Here is a 21,530-nt window from a genome sequence, read left to right on the forward strand (position 1 = left end):
TATCTCTGTGGGTGAGTAAGGGTAACTGTTGGTTTAGTAGATAATTTAGTGGATATAAAGTGGAAGATGGAAACAAAGCTGCCCATAGTAACATAAGTGTTAGCTTCAGGATCTAAAGGAGTCTGAAAGGCTGAGAAGATTTTTTTTTTGTAATTCGGTTAAGAAATACTCGGGATCCACATTTTTTAATATATCATAAGAGGTCTGCATAGTAATAATCAAAGTGATACCAATAGGGTTATGGTCACTAATACAATTGCTAATAACTGAAAATTTTGAAAGCTGTGCTACCTTTTCCGTTGCCAATATAAGGTGTGGACGGGTAGAGACTCCTTTAAGGGCTTCTCTGACATTTTACTTGTAAATTTCTATTACATTATGTTTAACCAGAAACAATGTGATGTTATTGCTTATATTGCCAACATTTATACAGAATCTTTTTCTGGATTATAAACACAACATGCATGTCATATGCAGTGGTGATTTCAATATCCAAATCTGTGAGATGTATGATTAATTGGTAGGCGTTTTTCAAGACTCGCATCTAGAAGATATGACCATTTCCAGCACTCGACGCATGTCGTTAAATGATTTAATCTTAAAATATAATCTACTGTTCATATGCTTTAGTCATATTCATGACGGCTAGAAGTATTCCAAAACGGAAGGCCAAATTATGCTTCAGGGTGGACTTAATTGTCACTGAAAGGCAAATTACATGGCATTCTCTGTATCATTATTATTTTGAAATTTGAATATATTAACATTTAAAGGATAAAGTGCTTCCTTTGTTTTGATGCAGCCTCTTTCTTCGCTGTACAGCATGCTACAGTTAAGTGCATCTCCCTCACTCTTCTTTGTTTATGGGTGGGCATTGTAATCTGTATTGTATTCTGCACCTTATTGTGTGACTGTCTTCATAGGTTTGTCTCTGTGGGCCGTAGTGCCTCAGCAATGCTCTTATGCTCCTTATGCGGCTGCTGCTTGCAAAGCGTCGGACCACAAGTGCAGTTCTCGTCTGCTAGGTGGCACTGTAAGCACACTTTTTGACAGCTTCTGGCCCCGCGACATGTGCATGTGAATTTCACTGAGGTGATTCAGGAGACGTGCGCGCCAGCAGCATTGGAGCCTGCCGCACCCGAGCCTTGACAGCCTGGAGACACTATGCCCTGGTCGGGGTCTGTAATAATGCAACTGAACTTCTGCTGATGGCCATACAGGTCGGTATTTCCCCAGTTCGCCTAGTGGGACCATTTAATAATTCCCTCAGTGTTCTCACTGCAATAGCAGTTGAGCAGACGCCTGCACAAGCTCGTACTGTGGAAATAGACATGTGGGGTCCATCATTGGTTTCAGGTCTGTGTAAGCACTGGTGGTGACAGTCCCATGGTATTTCTTTCGTTGCTTTGGTAAATAAACCCAACTGCCACATCAAGGGCAACATTTTTTAAGAGTACATATGTGGGAGCAGTGCCACGGGCGAAGACCCCTTAATCTTGAGACTGAGCCTCTCCAAATTCAACCCCACCGAGGACCACGTGAACCAATGCTGTTTTGCTGCTCTGCAACCTCAGATTATGGTCATGCAGACCTATGTTGAGGATGAAGCACTGGCTTTCCTCCCTTAGGAGGACGATCTCTATGAGGCAGCAGAAGTCTATTTCCAGGTCAGTGTAAGAAACTATGGCCCCCTAGAACAATGCCTGGCTCGCCAGATTGCAGAACAATGTGCTATGGTACCCCAGCCTCATGAACCCAAAGGTCCATTGTCCTGAATGGAAAACGGGGCATTGGCATCGATTGATATGCCTTTGAGTGCCAAAAAAGGGCGTTTCTTGCTCAGACTAAACCCTCAGGTGAGCCAATGGGGTCAATAGAAGGGTTGTAGGAGCACCCCACCCTGTCCTCACATCTGCATCTGGTGGAGGGCGAAGAATTCCAAGAGGATTTGGATGATCAAGTGGGCCCTTCCAGACCTTGGCATTCGCCATCAGTCACTCATCCCGAGCATCCTCCTTTTGACTCTGTGGCGGACATGTTCGATCCTGATGACATCCTTCACCCATGGTCATTGAATGGGCCCCAGCAGATAAGGTGGCAATGTATGTGGCAGGCTATCTGAGTAAGGTATTGGAGAAGGAGGCATCCCTCAACCAAGCAACTGCTCTCTGGAGTTATACTAGCAGCTAAGTCGCCTAAAAGGCTAGCAACAACTCTCTATAGTTACAACACAAGTCCTGTGCACACAATATAATGAGTAAATCAAGCAAGTTTTTATCCTTTTGGATGAACAGAAAAGAGTGTTAGTTTTAGGCAATGAGACAAGGTAGACACAAATGGAAAGTTTCTTTCAGATGTATTAAGCCTTCCTGTCCTGAAAGGGTGAGATCACAAAAAAACAGCCGACACGTGTTTCGTCAAGCAAGCCAGAAGCTTGTGACTCTTCAGGGCTGTGGGCGGTATGAGTAAACCAATATTGTATGGCCGGTGATAATTCCAACCCGGCATTCACGGGTAAAGTAGAAAAGTTGTAATTGAAGGATCTCAAAAGGGAAGGATAGAAACGGGCGGGTACATCCGTCTTGAAAGGCTATCTGTATGCAGAAACCGTGTGGTGATCGCGGTGTGCTTCCGTGATGCGCACCACGGAAGCACACCGCGATCATGCCGCGTTGATATCACCCTTCCAGAACAGGAGGGCTTAATACATCTGAAAGAAAGTTTTCACTTGTGTCTACCTTGTCTCATTGCCTAAAACTAACGCTCTTTTCTGTTCATCCAAAAGGATAAAAACTTGCTTGATTTACTCATTATAACGTGTGCACAGGACTTGTGTTGTATCTTTAGTGTTGGGCCCTTGCCAACCCCTTCAGAGGTTTTCGGGTCTCCTCTGCCCCTGTTGCACCGTTCCTACTTTGTTGATTTTACCCACACCTTCCGCTACTAGCACAGGCGCCACCATTTCTTGTACACTCCAAAACCCTGCATCGAACCCACAACTCTATAGTTATTATAAGGGGTGCTCCAATCCACAAGCCTACCTCGACAGACAAATGGAAGACAGAGCTGCAGGTACTAGTGAGTGGAAGTATTTTTTTCCATTTTTTTTTGTAGTTTTGCATTGTTATAGTCGCATAACCCTGCCCTATAAGTAGCTATGGCTATACATTTTCTGTAAATGCTGGCAATCTTTGTCACTGGCTGATGCCCCAAAATATGCACAAAATTTAACACAGATTCAATGGCTCTCTAAAGTTGGTTAACCGTGGAATTGAGTAAAGATACACGATTTTACGGATTGTCAAGGCAGAGACCCAAAGGCATGATATTTGTCACTTTGGGAAGTTCAACCGAACTTAAATAAAATTTCTTGGATTTGGTATTTTTTGGCCCATTTTTCATAATGTAGGAGTTGTTAATATTGGTATTAAGGCCGAAATAATACATAAAAGTGGCAAAAGCACCCAGGAGTATTTGAAGGCCATTTGTGGTTCTGGAGATTAGAACTGTGTTGTCTGCATACGTGAGGACAGGTGCTGCACTGTGACCTACTTGTGGCATGTCCCTCCTTAACTGGAAGAAGTAGTTTTTCCAGGATAAATATATTATAAATAGCAAAGGGGCATTCACACAGCCTTCTTGTACTGCCAGAGTGGATTTAATCCTGGGGGGAAGTGTGTGCCATTAACCCCATAGCGAATCCTTGTCAGAGTATCCCAATGCATCTTGCGCAGAAGCTCTATTAAAACTTGTTCGATTCATATCGAAGTCAAAGGCACAAGAGAGGTCCATGAAAGCGAAATGGATGGACCCTCTCAGCCTTGACATATTTTTTATGGTACCTAGCCTGGCTGCAAGCCTTACCGTGCCTTAGATAAATTCTACTTTTTGTCTAGCCAACCCTCTAACATAGAAGCTTGAGCTCTACTCAAGACTTTAAGCAAGCTATCTAGAAGGGGAAATGGATGGCAGCAGCTGGGGGAGTGCCTGTTTCCTTTTTAAGTCTAGCATGGAGGCATTGTGCATGCTCTGCGAGGCATGCTGTAATTCCTCTGTGGGTTAGACCACGCCCACTGCTTTCTACCTGTTCTTTTATATGCTGTTCCAAATTGCTTTCATTGTATTAGTGGGACACTGCTTTTTGTCCCGCTTTTGGGTGTGTTTTCACTTTTCTGGCAACTGCCCCTATCACATGTGCCCTTACTTTTGATTTATTTATCGTTCCTTCTAGGCACTTTTTTTTAAATTGAGTGGTTCCATGACGTTTGCTTGCCCGTGGTTCCTCATTTCCCATGTTGCCTATGCGCCTGCCACTCCTGTTGTCCGTGCTCTCCACCTACATAGTTTTGTTTTAGCCGACGTTTAAAGTGTCTTCTTTTGTTCTCTGTAGTAATGCTTTTCTAACACGTGCTTGTTAATGTGCACGGGTCGGTGTGATGGCTAGTTGGACATGCACTGCTTGCATGTGAGCTCTTGAATAGGTTGTTTCCTCCCTGCTCGCATGCAAGCCCTTTGACTTTTATGTATGTATGCTCTTGTATGCCTTTTCGAGTTATCTTGCCGCGCCTATTTCCTTGTGTGAGCGATACCCTTGTCTGGCGTGTTGCCTTTGCTCCCGCACCCTCCTGTTGTCCATAAAGCCTATGTTGCTAACAGACAAGCGGAGGCGGCGAGGAAGAGGAAGGCAGCTGCAGCTCCTCTTCTCTCCTAAGCTGGCGGCTCCCACAGTCTCCATGTCCGGCATGTAAACCAGCCCCTCAGGTGCTTCCATGAAGCTCCCCAGCAAAGAGCAGCCCCCAGTTTAAACGTGGTTCTGTACGTTTTCTGTCACCCATTTGTGGTTTATTCTTCTTATCAGCAAGAGCTGCCACTACCCCTATACTGCAGCCCCGCCTCCTTTCAAGGGACCTCAGCCTCGCTGGAACCAGGTGGTGGGCTGGAGCCTAGTACGGACATTGCTCAGGGGCCATCAAGAAGCTCATCTTGGTTTTTGGAGGCCACAACGAAGGGTAAGTTGAAGATTTGTACTTTGTAAATCTGCGAAAACATGGTCGGCAAAAAAATACATTGACCGGCGTAGCTTGCTTGCGACAGAGATGGCCGCTTGAGCCCTTAGCTCCGTAACGCTGTCTCAAAATCCTGCAATTATCCGTCAGCATTCCACACCTTTTACTCTTCCTGGCCGAGATTTAGCTGTCTGAATACGCCTGCCTGGTGGGGAGCGAAAGTTGGCCTTTTTATGGCCAGCCTTCCCGAGGATATGAGAGCTGGGGTCAGATCGTTCAGTGGGCCCGAAATCCCAGAGCTCGAGTAGCGCTGTGGGCGGTGCCGAGGCTGCTGGCTTAGTTTATCTGCAGCCCCACACCAAGAGGCATTAGACACGGTACGCCAGACGACGCCCAGTATATTGAGAGGCCACCATTAGAGTTGAGCAGTGCGAGGAGGCGGAGGACGCCACGCTTTGCCTTGCTTGCTCTCACCCTTCCTCACCCGGTCTGAGCAGGAGCTTGAGGCAACACACGGGACAGCAATCACCCGCCCGCCTAGCTGTAGCCCCCTCACCCCCAATTCTTACAATAGACTGCCAAAGCTACTGATTTGTGGCTCCGTGTGGCTCCTGTGTGGCTCCTGCACCGCCCAGGTTAACGAGGAGGTGTGAGTGAGCTGCAGCAGAGCCGTTGTAAGGTGGCTGAAGGTGGCTAAAAACACAGGTTGTTCCCGTGGCGCCCTGCAAGGAATACAGCACAGAGCAAAGGCAACGAGCCTGGCAAGGGCCCTGGTAAGAAGCCCCCTTCCCCTTCCCCTGGCTGGAGGGTAGGCACTCACATCAGCTGACAGCGACAGCCACCAGCAGCAGAGGAGGCTGCAGCAGCAACTCTCCCTATCTGCCGCTGACCTGGTCATTCAACTTTGTTTGTCTCTCCCCTCTGAGGTCGGAAAACTGTTCACCAAGCGCTGGGGCCATCGTTATTATACAGACTACGGGAGTGCCTGGAAAACTACACCTCCCAGCATCCTTTTGGCCGCTTTTCGCGCCAGCCCAGAGACAATTACTTTACTACGGAGCAAGGTATTGTTACTTTGTTACTTTATGGACTACCTCTGAGTTTCATATGTTACCGCACCAAGCATTTTCTGTTAAGTATATCCTTGGCTCCGAGAGACTGAGACTGAGAGGCTAAAGGCTGCTAACCTTGGACTTTGTAATTTTGACCATTGAACTTTTTGGCGGCGCCAATGACACTGCATTAAGCACTTTATGTAATTACACTTTTGCACAAAAGGACGCCGAAATCATTTGCTCACCTGCCGTGAGGAGAACGGCTCGAGTTTCTAGCCCGACCAACACCAGGGAGACGCCGTGAGGGGAACGGCTGTCGCTCCCACATCGCAACTTTGCTTGCAGCCACCGGGGGGTCAAAGACTACACCTCCCAGATGCCCCGGCGGCTGAGTCGAGTCCCTGACGTCACCTCTGCGCCCGGAGACGCCAGAAAAGAGACACTCTACCCCCAGTTGTCTCTATTGATCCAGATCGAACAACTTGTTAAAACCATCATTTCCCCACTAGTAGAAAAAATAAACTCCATAGGGGAAAGGCTCTCGGGTCTAGAGAACAAAATCACGCCATCCTGACACCTATCAATAACTCAGTAACACCGAACCGTTCCCAGCCATTTACTACCTTGCCAACAGCCAAGTCAACTTCCGATCACAAAAACGTTCAAGCCACATTACAACCACCTAAAATCCCAGATCCAACCACTTCCAAAGCCCCCTTCAAATCTGCTTTATCAAGGCCCCTAGGGGTAAAAACAGCAACTAAACCACCATACATACACCTTCCCCCAGAAGCTGCGCCATATGTGTCTGTCCTTTCAGGAGTACCAGCACTTGCGATGGGAAAAGCCGAAAGACAGCAGGACCTATTGAACAAAGTCATATTCTGGATGGGAAAAAACAGACCCCTTCCACAGGATCAAGATGGCGGAATCCTGAGTGTGAGAAGGGTGGGCTGGCTGGGCTCACTACCAAAAAACATTCCTGGGGACTTGGTACTGGTTAAATTCAGGAACCGGAACATCGTCCCATACTTAACCTGCCCGCCCCAAGAAGGAGATGGCCCAATACGCACTTGGGATTTACTTGACTTTTATCCATGCACGCCAAATATCCCCCTGTTAAGACCAACAGTAGAGCACCACCACCCGCAGGGAGGGGGGGGGTCCACGTACCCAGTGGTATTAGTTTCTCCGTTCCCAATAGATTTGATTCATTGTACAATTGTCGCAACTTTTGAGTGCTCTCACTTAAAGGGACAATTTTGTGTATTTTTACAACTGACAGGGACAAACCGCTTGAATAACATGTCACACTATGGAACTTTGAGGCTGGGGATATGTCTTTTTACATGAAGTTATGTTGTTATTGAATGTATGTACTTATTTTAAGACTGTTTTTTTGTACGCTTTTATGATTTTAAAACAAAAATCGAATAAAGCATTTTCGTATTGTATCGAGCGACCCACTAACATAGCAAGCAGGTGAACTTTCGGATGGTGAGGAATCGGGGCCCACGTCTGCCATAGGGCTGCAGTGTTGAGATCTGGTGCCTCTGGGTGGGGAGGCAGAGAGCAGAATCTAGGCTGGTGCATGGGTGACTTGCAGGGTGTGACCCCGGAGGTGACTTACTGAAGAGGATAAAGATCCGGGAGAGGTCCTGGGAATGATTTCGCGCCATCCTGCTGGAGCTCACATCTTGAACGGGGACATCGGCTCGGGGTTCTGCGCACGCAGCCCTGAGGTCCGAGAGGCTGGGTCTGCCCAGGGACTGCCAAAGTCTCTGCCCTCCGCTCCGCCGCTGCCGAGGGTTCACCCCTGGTATCCTGTGTTTTTCCCCCGCTGTACTTGCAGCTGTTATTTGTATTTTTTCTGTATTGAATTCTCAGGCGCTCCTTGCGCCCCTGCCCTCTGTGCCCCACCTGCAGCCCACTTCCCGCCGCTGCTCCCCCGCGGCCCGCCCCCTTTTTCCTTGTTTCCCCTGCCCTCGTCCATTGGCCGCCCCGTTCCCGCCTCCCAGCCGCTCCTCCCTCCCACTTGGCCTCTTATGGAGGCCGTGCGGCGAAGGTGAGTGTGACCTGACCCCAGGTCACCCCCCACGCCGCACGGCTGCTCGTGACTGCCAGAGTCTCTGCCCTCCGCTCCGTCGCTGCCGAGGGTTCGCCCACAAGCACGCCCTCGAACTCTGGGACCTCCTAGACTCACCGCCCCCGACGGAGACCTGGCTGAAGGCCACCTTAGCACCAGACATCGCCATAGCCATCCAACAGGGCTACAAGATCTCCCGCAGAGACCGCACCAACGGAGTGGGAGGGGGAATCGTCATCATCCACAAGGACACCCTCAGAGTCTCGACCAACACCGATGACACCCTCACCACCGCCGAACACATGTACTTCCAGATCTACATCGACCCAAACACCCCTCTCAGAGGAACACTCGTTAACAGACCTCCCGGACTACGACCACAGTTCAGCGACACCATCGCCGACCTGGTCAGCGCCCTCGCCTCCACAGACTACATCCTCCTCGGGGACCTGAGCTTCCACCTCGAGAATAACAACGCCAACTCCACCGCCCTGATCGACAACCTCGGACTCAAACAGCTAGTGACAACACCTACCCACGCCGCTGGACACACGCCGGATACCATCTTCTCCACAAACCCCCACATCTCCTTCAACCACACCACCGAACCCCACTGGACCGACCACAGATGCGTCCACTCCACCTTTAGGAAACCCACCACACACCACCGCACCCAACAGCTGCCACGCTACTGCTGGGGCAAGGTCACCAAGGACCAACTGACTACCACCCTTGCCCTGAGACCATCCGCCGACCCCACCCAACCCAGACACCGCCGCGACCAACCTCAAACAGTGGATCAACGACTGCGCCAACACCCTCGCCCCTCTTAAAACCTCCACAGCCAACCACACCAACAAGAAAGCCGCCTCGTTCACCGAAGACCTCCGGATCTCCAAGCACACCTGTCGGAAGCTGGAGAAGAAATGGCTCCACGACCAAACACCTGACAGCCGCACAGCCCACAAGAGCGCCACCCGCAGACACCACCAACTCATCAGGGCCGCCAAGAGGCCCGCCTTCAAGGACCGCTTAGACAACAACGCACACAACACCAAAGAGCTCTTCAGCATCGTGAAAGAACTCTCTAACCCCAGCTCCAACACCAACGACATCCCACCATCACAAGACTTGTGCAACTCCCTGGCCACCTTCTTTCACCGCAAGATCACCAACATCCACGACAGCTTCAACTCAGACACCCTCACACCCACCACCGAGCCCTCCACCCCTACGACCACCACCCGTACCAGCTGCCTGACCGTCGGGTCCAACGTCAGCGAGTAAGACGCCATCAAAACCCTGAACTCTATCCACTCCGGATCCCCATCTGACCCCTGCCCTCACGACGTCTTCAACAAAGCCAGCACAACCATCGCGCCCCCACCTCCGGAAAGCAATCAACATCTCCTTCGAAACAGCAACCTTCCTGGAAAGCTGGAAGCATGCCGAGATCAACACCCTTCTGAAGGAGCCCAAGGCGGACCCCAAGGACCTCAAGAACTTGAGGCCCATCCTGGACCCTTCCCAATCCGGTTTTCGCAGCAACCACAGCACTGAGACCACCCTCATCGCCGCCACTGACGACATCAGGATCCTGATGGACAAAGGAGGAACGGCCACCCTCATCCTCCTGGACCTATCAGCAGCCTTCGACACAGTCTGCCACCGCACCCTATCAGCACGCCTCCATGACGCCGGAATTCAAGAGAAGGCCCTGGCCTGGACCACATCCTTCCTCTCCGGCAGAACCCAAGCGTCCGCCTCCCACCCTTCCGCTCGAAATCCACCAAGATAATATGCGGCGTTCCACAAGGATCCTCCCTCAGCCAGACGCTGTTCAATACCTACATGGCACCGCTCGTCCACGTCGCACGACAACATAACCTCAACATCATCTCCTACGCAGACGACACCCAGCTGATCATATCCCTCACAGAAGACCCCCACATCGCCAAAGCCAAACTCCACAGAGGAATGATCCCTCCCGAAACAAGAAAGACTGTCACCCAGGCCCTCGTCACCAGCAGACTAGACTACGGGAACGCCCTCTACTCCGGAACAACAACCAAGCTCCTGAAACGACCACAACGCATCCAGAACGCCTCGGCACGACTGATCCTCAACGTCCCCCGACGCAGCCACATAACACCCCTCCTGAGAGGGCTGCACTGGCTCCCCGTCAACAAGAGGATCACCTTCAAACTCCTCATCCACGCACACAAAGCCCTACACAACACCGGACCTACATACCTCACAACCGACAAACAGTTTGTTTCCATTAAAAAGCAATTACGAGACTTGGACTTGGACTACGCCATGCTGTATCCAGCTAAGCTACGGGTCAACAGACAAGGACACTCACATCTTTACAGACCCGAAAGCCCTACAGAAGGCCTTAAAGGGCTGGTCCAAGAAGCAGCGTCAGAACCCAGAGCAGCACCTACTTGATGAGGCGGCAGGAGGACCGCTGGAAGATCAGGACTGAACCAGTCTACCACTTACTGTTCGAGAAGAATGATAGGGGGGAATTCAATGAAGGGAGGATGGGTGATCCTGTGTGTGGAAGGCTGAAAGCTTGAGGATTCCAGTGGCGCTTTGTTATTGGTGGATGATATACGGGATCTGTCTGTTATGTTATTGTTCAGATTTCGCACCACGGGTAAGGTGTGATACGAAGGACAGTAGATGAAGCCTCGCAGAGTTGTTTGGGAGGGTGAATGGAACGGACCTAGGCATGGGTCCCACTGTGAATATCCCAGAATGCACAAATACATCAGTGATGGTACTTTGGGAAACCAGGCCTTGGCGTGGGAAGATGCAACACTTCATGTTGGTTTACGCTAGCCTGAGCAGCTAGTGTTTGCTCGGGCGGGGATGCTGTATCTCTATATTAGACGGTGTACGAGGGATAGTAGTCATCCCAAAACTGGGTAAACCTTTAGAGGAGTGTGGATCTTATCAGCCCCTTTCATTGCTCAATGTCGATACCAAGTTATTTGCAAAGATATTGGCTAATCGCTTGCCTCCCCTGGCACCTGTGCTGGTAGCTCCGGAACCGGCGGCGCTTTGTTATTGGTGGATGATATACGGGATCTGTTATGTTATTGTTCAGATTTCGCACCACGGGTAAGGTGTGATATGAAGGACAGAATATGAAGCCTCGCAGAGTTGTTTGGGAGGGTGAATGGAACAGACCTAGGCATGGGTCCCACTGCGAATATCCCAGAATGCACAAATACATCAGTGATGGTACTTTGGGAAACCAGGCCTTGGCGTGGGAAGATGCAACACTTCAAGTTGGTTTACGCTAGCCTGAGCAGCTAGTGTTTGCTCGAGCGGGGATGCTGTATCTCTATATTAGACGGTGTACGAGGGATAGTAGTCATCCCAAAACTGGGTAAACCTTTAGAGGAGTGTGGATCTTATCAGCCCCTTTCATTGCTCAATGTCGATACCAAGTTATTTGCTAAGATATTGGCTAATCGCTTGTCTCCCCTGGCACCTGTGCTGGTAGCTCCGGAACAGGCGGGGATCATCCCTGACACGAACCTCACTTACAAACTCCCCACTGTGTTTGGAACTATGCAGCACGTCAAGCAGGATACGAAGGCAGTTTTGGTCTTTGACATGGAGAAGGCCTTTGATTCAGTCGAGTGGTCTTTCATGCAACAGGTATTGACTAGGATGGGACTGGGCTCGGTCTTCCTCCAATTGATTAGCGTGTTGTACACTGCACCCATGGCGCGCATAAAATTGGGTAACCTGGTTATGAACTCCTTCGCGATATCCAGAGGGACTCAGCAGGGATGTCCATTGTCCCCCATATTATATGCCTTGGTAGCGGTGCCTTTGGCCTGCGCACTGAGGGAGTATCAGGGCCATAGAGGTATCAGTTTCCCAAAAAGATTGTAGTGTCTACATATGCGAATGACATTATTATATATCCGCGACCCGGAACACAATCTTTCCCCTTCCTAAGAGAGGTGGTGCACTTTGGGGCATTGTCGGTTTGCAGGTCAATTGGCCTAAATCCATAATCTTCCTGCTCATTTCTGTCAGGGCACAATTTGAGATGGATTACCCTTTTCAATGGTCCACGGACGCGATTCGATATCTGGGTATTCGTCTACATACAGATTCAGAGATCGTGTTCAGAGAAAACTATGGCACTGCAGTTGCTAAATTGGAGGATGACGTAGAGACCTGGGTCAAGTTGCCGCTGTCTCTAATTGGCTGGGTCTCCATCATGAAGATGGTAATACTGCTTAGATTTTTGTTTTTCATGAATATCCCTATAGTTTTGCCACACTTCTCCTTTCATTGGCTCGATAAAGCAATGATAAAATTGGCGTGGGCGGGGAAACAAGCATGAGTACAATGGCAAATACTTACATTGCCACACAATATGGGGGGATTGGTCGCGCCAGATTTTAATCTATATTACAGAGCGGCGCAAGGTGCTCAAGCTTATTACTGGATTCATGGGGAGTCGACCATACCGTTTCTCCGAAGAGAGAAACTCTTTGCCAAGCCACTCCCCCTCCCAGCCACAATATTTGAACCCACGGACCGGAGAACGGGGATCCTGGATTCCATTAACTCGACACGCCACACCTGGCATTATTTGTTGCAACTGCAGGCAGGAGCATTGTTGTACTCACCGGCTATGCCGATTGATTGGACTCTTTTGTTGGCCCCATGTAGGGATGGGGGGTAACGCAAGCAATGCACACATTAAACATAACAGCGGGAGACCTGTTCCAGGATGGAGTGGTTAAGACATGGGACGAAGCTGCGGGCAATGCAGATGCTGGCACCTTGTTGCAACACTTTCAGTTCTATAGAGTACGTGGGCTCTGCGTGACTTGTTGGGGGAAGACCTGAACGAACCCCCGGAGGTACTGCAATTGTCTTATATTATAGAAGCTAAGTCTCCCCGCAAGATAGTCCCTAACATATATAAGTTAGCTATATCTCACAGAGCGAACCAATACACCAAAGACAGGCTGGCCCTGCAACGAGATATACAACTTACAATAGAGGACTCAATGTGGAACTACTGCTGCACTAACACAAGGCGTATCTCACTACATGGTAGGCATAGACTAATACACTTCAAATACGTGAATAGAGTATATTATACGGCAGAAAGCCTACACATGTATGGTTTGAGAGAGAATTCAGCCTGAGACAGATGCCACATTCAAACAGCAGATTTTTAGCATCTGGCGTAGCAGTGCCCAGTTGTATTTAAATACTGGGAGGGTATCTTCCTGGAACTGGGGAAAATTGTAGAGCGTACTCCTGATCCTGCATTAGCTCTTTTAGGATATTCTAAAAATTGCCTAAGGCGTTACGCAGACTTGTAGACATGGGTTTACTCATTATGAAGCGCAGGGTCGCAATGTGCTGGATGAAAGGCCCCATCCCCACTTTAACACAGTGGTAACATGATATGCTTTATTGTTGCACACAATTGGAGAATTTCAGTGAATTACTCCCACCCCAAAGTAGGCCTAAAAACTTTTGGGGGCTATACACTGCATATCTGCTCAATAGGGCAGTGGCACCTGGCGAAGAGACAAGGGCAGAACCTGCGGAGACTATTTATCATGAGCGCGTGCTCACACTGCTCACTTCTCAATAGTGGAGAAGTTACGGCATGACGTCATGCCTGGGGAGTGTTGTAGGGGAAGGGAAATCCTTTAAAGAAAGTCATTTTCTCTCTGGATTTCCCTTTTTCTTTTTTAAACTCAAGAGCACCAACTTTGTCGTGGTGTCACCAGGGCTTTAAGGGGAAGCTTTTCCAATATTATATACAAGCCATAGTTGCTGCTTATTTTTCTTATGCAAGTAACAACCATTGACAAAGCCAATAATCCTGACCTGTTGTAGGTATGGTGTTACTTGGATCCTATATCTAGGTGCAATGACAGAAACAGCAAAAAACAAGGCACACTATGCTAAACACAGATTTTTTGCTTATGTGTTATGCCACGCCCTTAATTACAATGGCCACGCCCCTTTGAGAGACTCCCCAGTTTTTTTCATCTCACTTAAATTAAAGCCTTGTGAATACCCCAGCACCCCAAAGACGACTGAATATCCGCCTGTGCAACTCTGCATTACCAGGAAGGTTACTTACATTATCCCACATCATTCCGCATGGACTTCAGTCCCACCTAATGATTTAACCACTCTTAGAAGATAGGCAAGCAACTATGACCTTTGTCAGTGCCAGTTGTAAAGCCCGATTACGTGATCTCAACATGGAAGACTAGGTGTTGAAAAGAACAGATACCCAGGAAACAAACATTTAATATCCCTCATCAACCTTGCCCATGGGAGATATCAAACATAAAAGCAAGTTAATTACTCTCAGGAAGGAACAATTTTACTCTAAATATGTCCTTCAGAAAATTCCGAGGACCAGAGGGTTCTAAATAAGAAATAAGCAAGAACAGCACTATAAATGCCTCCGAATGCTGCCGAACAGGTCAAGCACAGCGGGGCTGGCACTTCACTGAGAGGAGTGTGACTTCTTCATACAGCCTGCTGGCGTTTATAAAAGTGAAGTTAGCACTCTAGTTCTTTGCTCATCCTCTAAGCTTTGTATAATGTAGCGGGAAACCTGCTGGTGCTTTAGGTAGGCGGAGATTAAGGTAGTGTTTATTCCTGATTGGCCAGTTGTTGTCCACTCCCGGAAGTCACCTTCTCTGGCATGCCTGCAGTGCAGGTTCTGGATGACCCGACCTGGCTAGCTTGCTAGGAAAGTTCGAGGCTATGGAGCCTCTTTCTAAAGACCTTCTTCGGTTTCTGAGAGCGTTCGCATGTAGAGGCCATGTGATACGGGGGTATGCAGCGGGTCCAGTGGCTGCCAAGAACGCTGTGAGAGTACGCTTCGCTCCCAGTCCCATAGGATTGGAGGGCGTTTGCAGCTAGCGAGTCAAGGACCGGGAGAGGAAGCAAGTAATTTGGATTAGCGGCATAGCCGGGGGTGTGGGAGAGGAGTGTTGGAAGGTACTGGTACCCTATCTGCGAAAAACCTGCCCCTTGTTCCCTACTTCCGGTGACAGCCAGCACAAAAAGCATTGGCCGCGCGGCCGTAAAAGTAATGCAGCCGTGAAAGTGAAAGTGATCGCGAGGACGCAGCCTGTGGTGGGAGAGGGGCAGAGCGAGGTGCGCTGTCAGGGTGCAGAGAGGCAGAGCGAGGTGCGCGGGAGAGCGAGAGGAAAGCCAGATGGCTCCTCTGCTCGAGCAAGGAGCTTTTGGTAGGACTTTTAAAAGCCCTAACTAAATGTCTGAGAGAATCGCATGCCCTGGTTCAGGCGAGACCTAAAAAGGGTGAATTGATACTTTCCAGACAGCGGTACAATGTCTATTACCTGCAGGGGGCTATGATGATGCAAAACTATTACAACAATTAGGAAATACATTCCTGAGGAGACTGTTGGCTATACCATAAGCCTGTCTTACCAAGTTGTATGTGTGACTTTGAAGCAGGGTTGGATAATCTGGTAGATAACATTAATATAGATCTCCTGTTATGGATAAGGATCTGGAGCAACCTAAAAGCAGGCTTCTTAGGGGAGATTTTGTCATATTGCCTTTTGCTTGATAATGCCTTTGCTATTCCCTGGTAATATCACGTAAGTCCATGTTTTTCTACTCTTCCAACCTACCCATGTAACAATACTTCCAAACAAAGCACTTTGCACTTCATGCTTTTCTGGGACTTATACGTTTCACACCGGAAAAAGGTTTTAGGTTCCAATTTTGAGTTTGGTCAATCTAACTAAATACAAGCACGCTTTACTTATTTTGCAACAATTAAGTAATGTCTGCCTTTGTACAGCCGTTATAAGTTGTATTAGTTGTGCCATGGTTACCAGAAAGAGGTATGGGTCTCCAGTCTGAATATATTATTCTAAATGCATGGATTCTGGAATTTTTATCTATTTTTTTGTAAATTAAATGTTTATGTTTAACTAGCCAAACAAAGAATAATGAAAGAATTCAAAAGAGTACAAGTACTGCTAATCACAAACCAGTGCTCTTTCACTGAAAAGTAAACTATGCATAAACACATTTAACTCCACAGTTTACTACACAGCTCTGAGAATGTGGAAGTGTGGTCTTAGAAAAGTCTCTAGGTGGAGGAGATGTGAAGCATTAAAATCAGTCTTTCTGCAGCGGCACTTGTCATATCCTTGAATACAGAACTGCTGGTTTGAAGTGGGCGACACCATCTCTAAAAAGGCTGGCATTTCTAGAAAGCTTGAGTAACTATGTGACTTTTGGCTAACATGGACATCAGATGCTAATGCGGGATAGGAAGGATAATAGATTCAGGGCATTGACAAAGAGCTGACAAAGCTCTCTGGCAATGGTAGGTAACCCAGTGATAAAAAATATCCAAGGTATACATATGAAGGGGCTGTTTACCTGCATTTCTTCACTGTATTATAAATACAGGTAGACTGAGGGTCAATTCATCAATTTACTGAAATACTTTAGAAAAGTTACAGGAACCTGCTGCACTCTAAGCCTCTTATTTCTGATTTGCTGTATGCAGAATGAGATGCAGGCAGTTCAGAACAAACATATCTGCAAACTAACATATGCTTGGGGACTGGTAGCACTTGTTTAACGCAAATAACTGATACTTTACCATACAGACTGTCTGCCTGCTCTGATAACTTAGTCAGGCTTTCTACTTCTTGCAATTCATCTAATTTCTCGTGTTGTACAGACTGCTTGCCGTTCCTTTCCATATCTTGAAGAGAAATTGAAATTCCTTGAGCCTCTTTAATTTGCAACTGTAACTGTAGTTTGTTCTCGAGTTCTTCAATCTGCAAATAGGAAAATAATTATAAAATTGCATACAAGTTCCTGAAAACACAGAAATATTATTAAAAGAGGCTTACTTTGGTTTGCAATATCTTAAGTTGCTCTGTGTGCATCTGGTCCTTTGCTTCAAGCATCACTTTATGTTCTTCTTCCTTCTTCATAAACTCTATTTCTCTAAAAAGATTAGCAATTTGAACTCATTTTATGCCACATGTCAGACATTTACTGCACACTGACTATTTTCAGTATGTGAAACAGGTTTTAATAATAAGTAATCTTCCCTTGTAGAACAAGTTACTTACCTTCGGTAACGATATATCTGGAAGAAACAGTAGTTAGTATTAGATTCCTTACCTTAGAATATCCCCAGGCGTCAGACTGGATCCGGAAACTTTTGCCTAGCAGTACCCCTGCGGGTCGGTATGCGTCGTCTGCGGCTCCTCGTCCGTCGTTCGCGCCGGGATGACGTCGCCAGAGTGCTTAGACGCCGCCTCACGCACTGACGTCAGTTCTTATAGACAGCTTTTCCGCGCCAGAAACGCAAAGCCATGATAAAAACCAACACTGGTGCCATGAAACTAGGGCCCTGAAAGGGGATGACCTTAACACTAGATATCGGTTCGCAGAACGGGGAGGATGGGTGGGTCTTTAAGGAATCTAATACTAACTAATGTTTCTTCCAGATTGCAAATGCTACTTACCAGTATGCATCTGTTCTTGGCATGTAGGGCTGCTGACATTCATATCTGTGCATAGATCGCCGCCTAGTGTTGGGTCCGGATGATTGCACATTGTTGTCCTGGAAGAGTCTTCGAAGTATCACAAGATAGGTGGCTCCTCCCCTGGACTACAGTGCGCATGGGCATCGACTCCATCCCCAGATTGTTTTTAGTCATTGTGGCCGAGATGGAGTGAACTTAGTGAATGATGACCATGCCATGAAATGATATGTAAACACTGCAGCTGCTACAGGCGCCGGGGAGGAGGGCGGGCGATATGAATGTCAGCAGCCCTACATGCCAAGAACAGATGCATACTGGTAAGTAGCATTTGCAGTTCGAGGCATGTGGGCTGCTGAATTCATATCTGTGCATAGAATACATAGCAGTCCCTCCATTAGCGGCGGCCGCCCGTGCCAGCTGCAGCAGTTTGGAAAAGTGTCTTGAGAACAGCCTGCCCTACAGCTGCCTGCTGTTTAGAGTGCACGTCTACACAGTAATGCTTAGTAAATGTATGTGTGGTAGACCATGTGGCTGCTCTACATATGTCCTCTAAGGGAATGTTTCCAAGGAAGGCCATAGAGGCCCCCAACTTTCTGGTGGAGTGGGCTCTCGGTGGAATTGTAAGAGTGCGTTTAGCCTTCGCATAACAGATCTGAATACATTTCACGATCCACCTAGCAATACCAGCCTTGGAAATAGCGTTACCTTTGTGGTGTGGCGCAAAGGCAATGAAAAGCTGCTTAGTCTTTCTAAAATCCTTGGTCCTATCAATGTAATACATTAGGGCCCTTTTAACGTCAAGGGTGTGGAGCATCCGCTCCGCCAGTGACTCAGGATTTTGAAAAAACACCGGCAACTCAATTGTTTGGTTTATGTGGAACTGAGACACAACCTTGGGTAGAAACTTAGGGTTAGTGCGGAGCACTACCCTGTTAGCATGAACCTGGAAGAAAGGCTCTTGGATTGTGAGGGCCTGCAGCTCACTAACCCTCCGTAGCGATGTAATTGCTACTAAGAAAGCCACTTTCCAAGTCAAGAACTGAAGTTCGCAAGAATGTAGTGGCTCAAAGGGAGGACCCATCAGTCTTGTAAGAACCACATTGAGGTTCCATTCTGGAGCTGGTGGGGTCCGTGGTGGAATGACCCTTTTGAGTCCTTCCAGAAAAGCTTTGATAGCAGGCACTTTGAAAAGTGAAAGGTGCTGTCTATTCTGGAGGTATGCGGCCATCGCAGACAGGTGAATGCGGATGGAAGTATATGCCAAATTACACTGGTACAGATGGAACAGGTAACAGATGATGTTCTGAATGGAAGCATCTAGTGGATTAATGTTGTGGTTTGCGCAATAAATGACAAACCGCTTCCATTTGGCCGCATAACATGCTCTAGTAGTGGGCTTTCTTGCCTCCCGAATGATGTCCATGCAATTGGGAGGAAGGTTAAGGTAGCCAAACTCTAGGACCTCAGGAGCCAGATCGCCAGGTTCAGCTGTTGCGGATCCGGGTGCTGAATGTCGCCATGGCTCTGCGTCAGAAGGCTGGGTGTGAGATGAAGCCTTTGATGCGGTACCACGGAAAGTTCCAGAAACGTGGTGTACCACGGTTGGCGAGCCCACGTTGGAGCAACTAGGATGAGAGTCATTGAGTGCTGCCTCAGCTTGCGCGCCACCAGCGGTATCAGGGGTGCTGGGGGAAAAGCGTACGCAAATTTGCCTGACCAGTTCATCCATATCGCATTGCCCTGCGATTGCGGGTGTGGGAACCTGGCGGCGAAGCTTTGGCATTTTGCGTTCTCCCTTGTGGCGAACAGGTCTATCTCTGGATGACCCCATCTTTGAAAGTACGGCTGGAGTACTGATGGATGTATCTCCCACTCGTGCATTTGGTGGCTGTGCCTGCTGAGCAGGTCCGCCATCTGATTGTCTTTGCCTGGGAGGTGTTCTGCCATGAGGAAGATGTTCCTCTGAATGGCCCACTTCCACATGCTCTGAGCCAGATGAGACAGCTGCGGAGAGTGTGTTCCTCCCTGTTTCTGAATGTAGTACATGGCCGTCATGTTGTCCGTCCGGATCAACACGACCTTGTTGCACAGATGTACTTTGAACGCCTTTAAGGCCATGAAGATCGCCATCAGTTCTAGCACATTGATGTGCATCTTTTTCTGCTGTAGTGTCCATAGTCCCTGCACTGTGTAATGGAGTACATGCGCTCCCCAACCCTGGAGAGAAGCGTCCGTCGTCAGGATGATCTGCGGCACAGGCTCTTGAAACAGTCGGCCCTTGCAAAGGTTTTGTGGATTCCACCAATGCAAAGAGTTGTATGCCCGAGCGCTCACCAACACTAGGTCTTTCAATTGCCCGTGAGCCTGAGTCCACTGACATGCTAAGCACTCCTGAAGCGGACGCATATGTAGTCTCGCGTGTGGGACTATGGAGATGCAGGAGGCCATCATGCCTATCAACTGCATGAACACTCTTGCTGGAAGCGAGTGCTGAGGTCTGAATCTTTGGATCAGCGACTGAATGCTTTCGATTCTCACTGAATTCGGCTGCGCAGTGGCCGCCAGAGTGTTTATGGTCGCACCCAGATACTGCCGTATGAGGGCGGGCTGGAGATGGGATTTTGGGTAATTCAATGAGAACCCCAGATCATGCAGAAGGAGAATGGTGTGGGACACGTGGTTGGCGCACTGCTGCTCCGACTTTGCTTGAATGAGCCAGTCGTCCAGATAGGGGTAGACGTGGATGTTCTGACGTCTCAGATGTGCCGCCGCCGTCGCTAGGCACTTTGTGAAGACCCTGGGCGCTGTGGTGACCCCAAAAGGCAGAACCTTGAACTGGTAGTGCTGGTTTTGAATGGTGAACCTTAGGTATTTTCTGTGTGAAGGATGCAGGGGAATGTGAAAGTATGCATCCTTGAGATCCAGAGTCGCCAGGAAGTCCCCTTGCCGAAGCAGTGGGAGAACCTGCTGCAGCGTGAGCATATGGAAATGTTCTCACAGAATGTAAAAGTTGAGAGGTCTGAGGTCTAGGATGGGCCTGAGGGATCCGTCCTTCTTTGGAATTAGAAAGTACAGGGAGTAAACCCCTGTACCCCTTTCCTGCAGGGGGACGAGCTCTATTGCCCCTTTTTGCAGCATCACGTTGACTTCCTGCTGCAACAAGAAAGTGCTCGCCGGACATAGGACGGCTTTTTGGAGGTATGTTGGGTGGAGTGGATGCGAGCTCCAGACAATAACCGTATTGGATAAGAGATCTGACCCACCTGTCCGTGGTGATGGACTTCCACACGAGCAGGAACTGCTGGAGTCTCCCCCCGATTGGTGTTGCGTGGTCGGGGGGCAGTGACAAGGCGTCACTGTTTGCTGGCGGTGGAGGACCTGGAGCTGTTATTTCCACGTCCTCTGGCTTTGACGTTGTTGCCACGGTATCTACCCCGACCCTTGTTGGTATATGAGGATTGGGTGTTACTCTTATAGAATTGCGTGGATTGTGACGCTTGAACCCTTGAGGTGCCTCTGTTATTGGAGCGGCGAAAGGAACCATCCCGAAACTGCTGGGACTGCAGGGCACCCATAGATTTAGCAGTGTCAGTGTCTTTTTTCATTTTTTCGAGGGTGGCATCCACTTCTGGGCCAAACAGGTGGTCTGGATTGACAGTTTGCTTTAGGATGGTAGTTTGAATGTCTGGTTTAAAGCCTGATATTCTGAGCCATGCAGGTCGGCGCAGTAGAACGCTAGTGTTTATTGCTGGTGAGGCGGTATCAGCCACATCCAGAGCACACTTAATTGAAGCATTGGTGATAAGCT

At 48.5% G+C, this 21,530-nt stretch overlaps 1 protein-coding gene across 3 annotated transcripts in view; it reads right to left on the reverse strand.

The window, feature by feature from the left end:
- LOC147731157 (neurabin-2-like) overlaps positions 1–21,530 on the reverse strand; it is a 681,485-nt gene that overhangs the window by 262,716 nt on the left and 397,239 nt on the right. For all 3 annotated transcript variants that reach the window (XM_086956139.1, XM_086956141.1, XM_086956140.1), the window contains exons 9-10: positions 17,078–17,174; positions 16,822–17,002 (exon numbers count right to left, since the gene is read on the reverse strand). In XM_086956139.1, the coding sequence (XP_086812265.1) occupies positions 16,822–17,002; positions 17,078–17,174 (278 nt within the window). The remainder of the gene's footprint in view (positions 1–16,821; positions 17,003–17,077; positions 17,175–21,530) is intronic.

Source organism: Lissotriton vulgaris, chromosome 2_1, assembly GCF_964263255.1.
Source record: "Lissotriton vulgaris chromosome 2_1, aLisVul1.2, whole genome shotgun sequence".
Lineage (NCBI taxonomy): Eukaryota > Metazoa > Chordata > Amphibia > Caudata > Salamandridae > Lissotriton > Lissotriton vulgaris.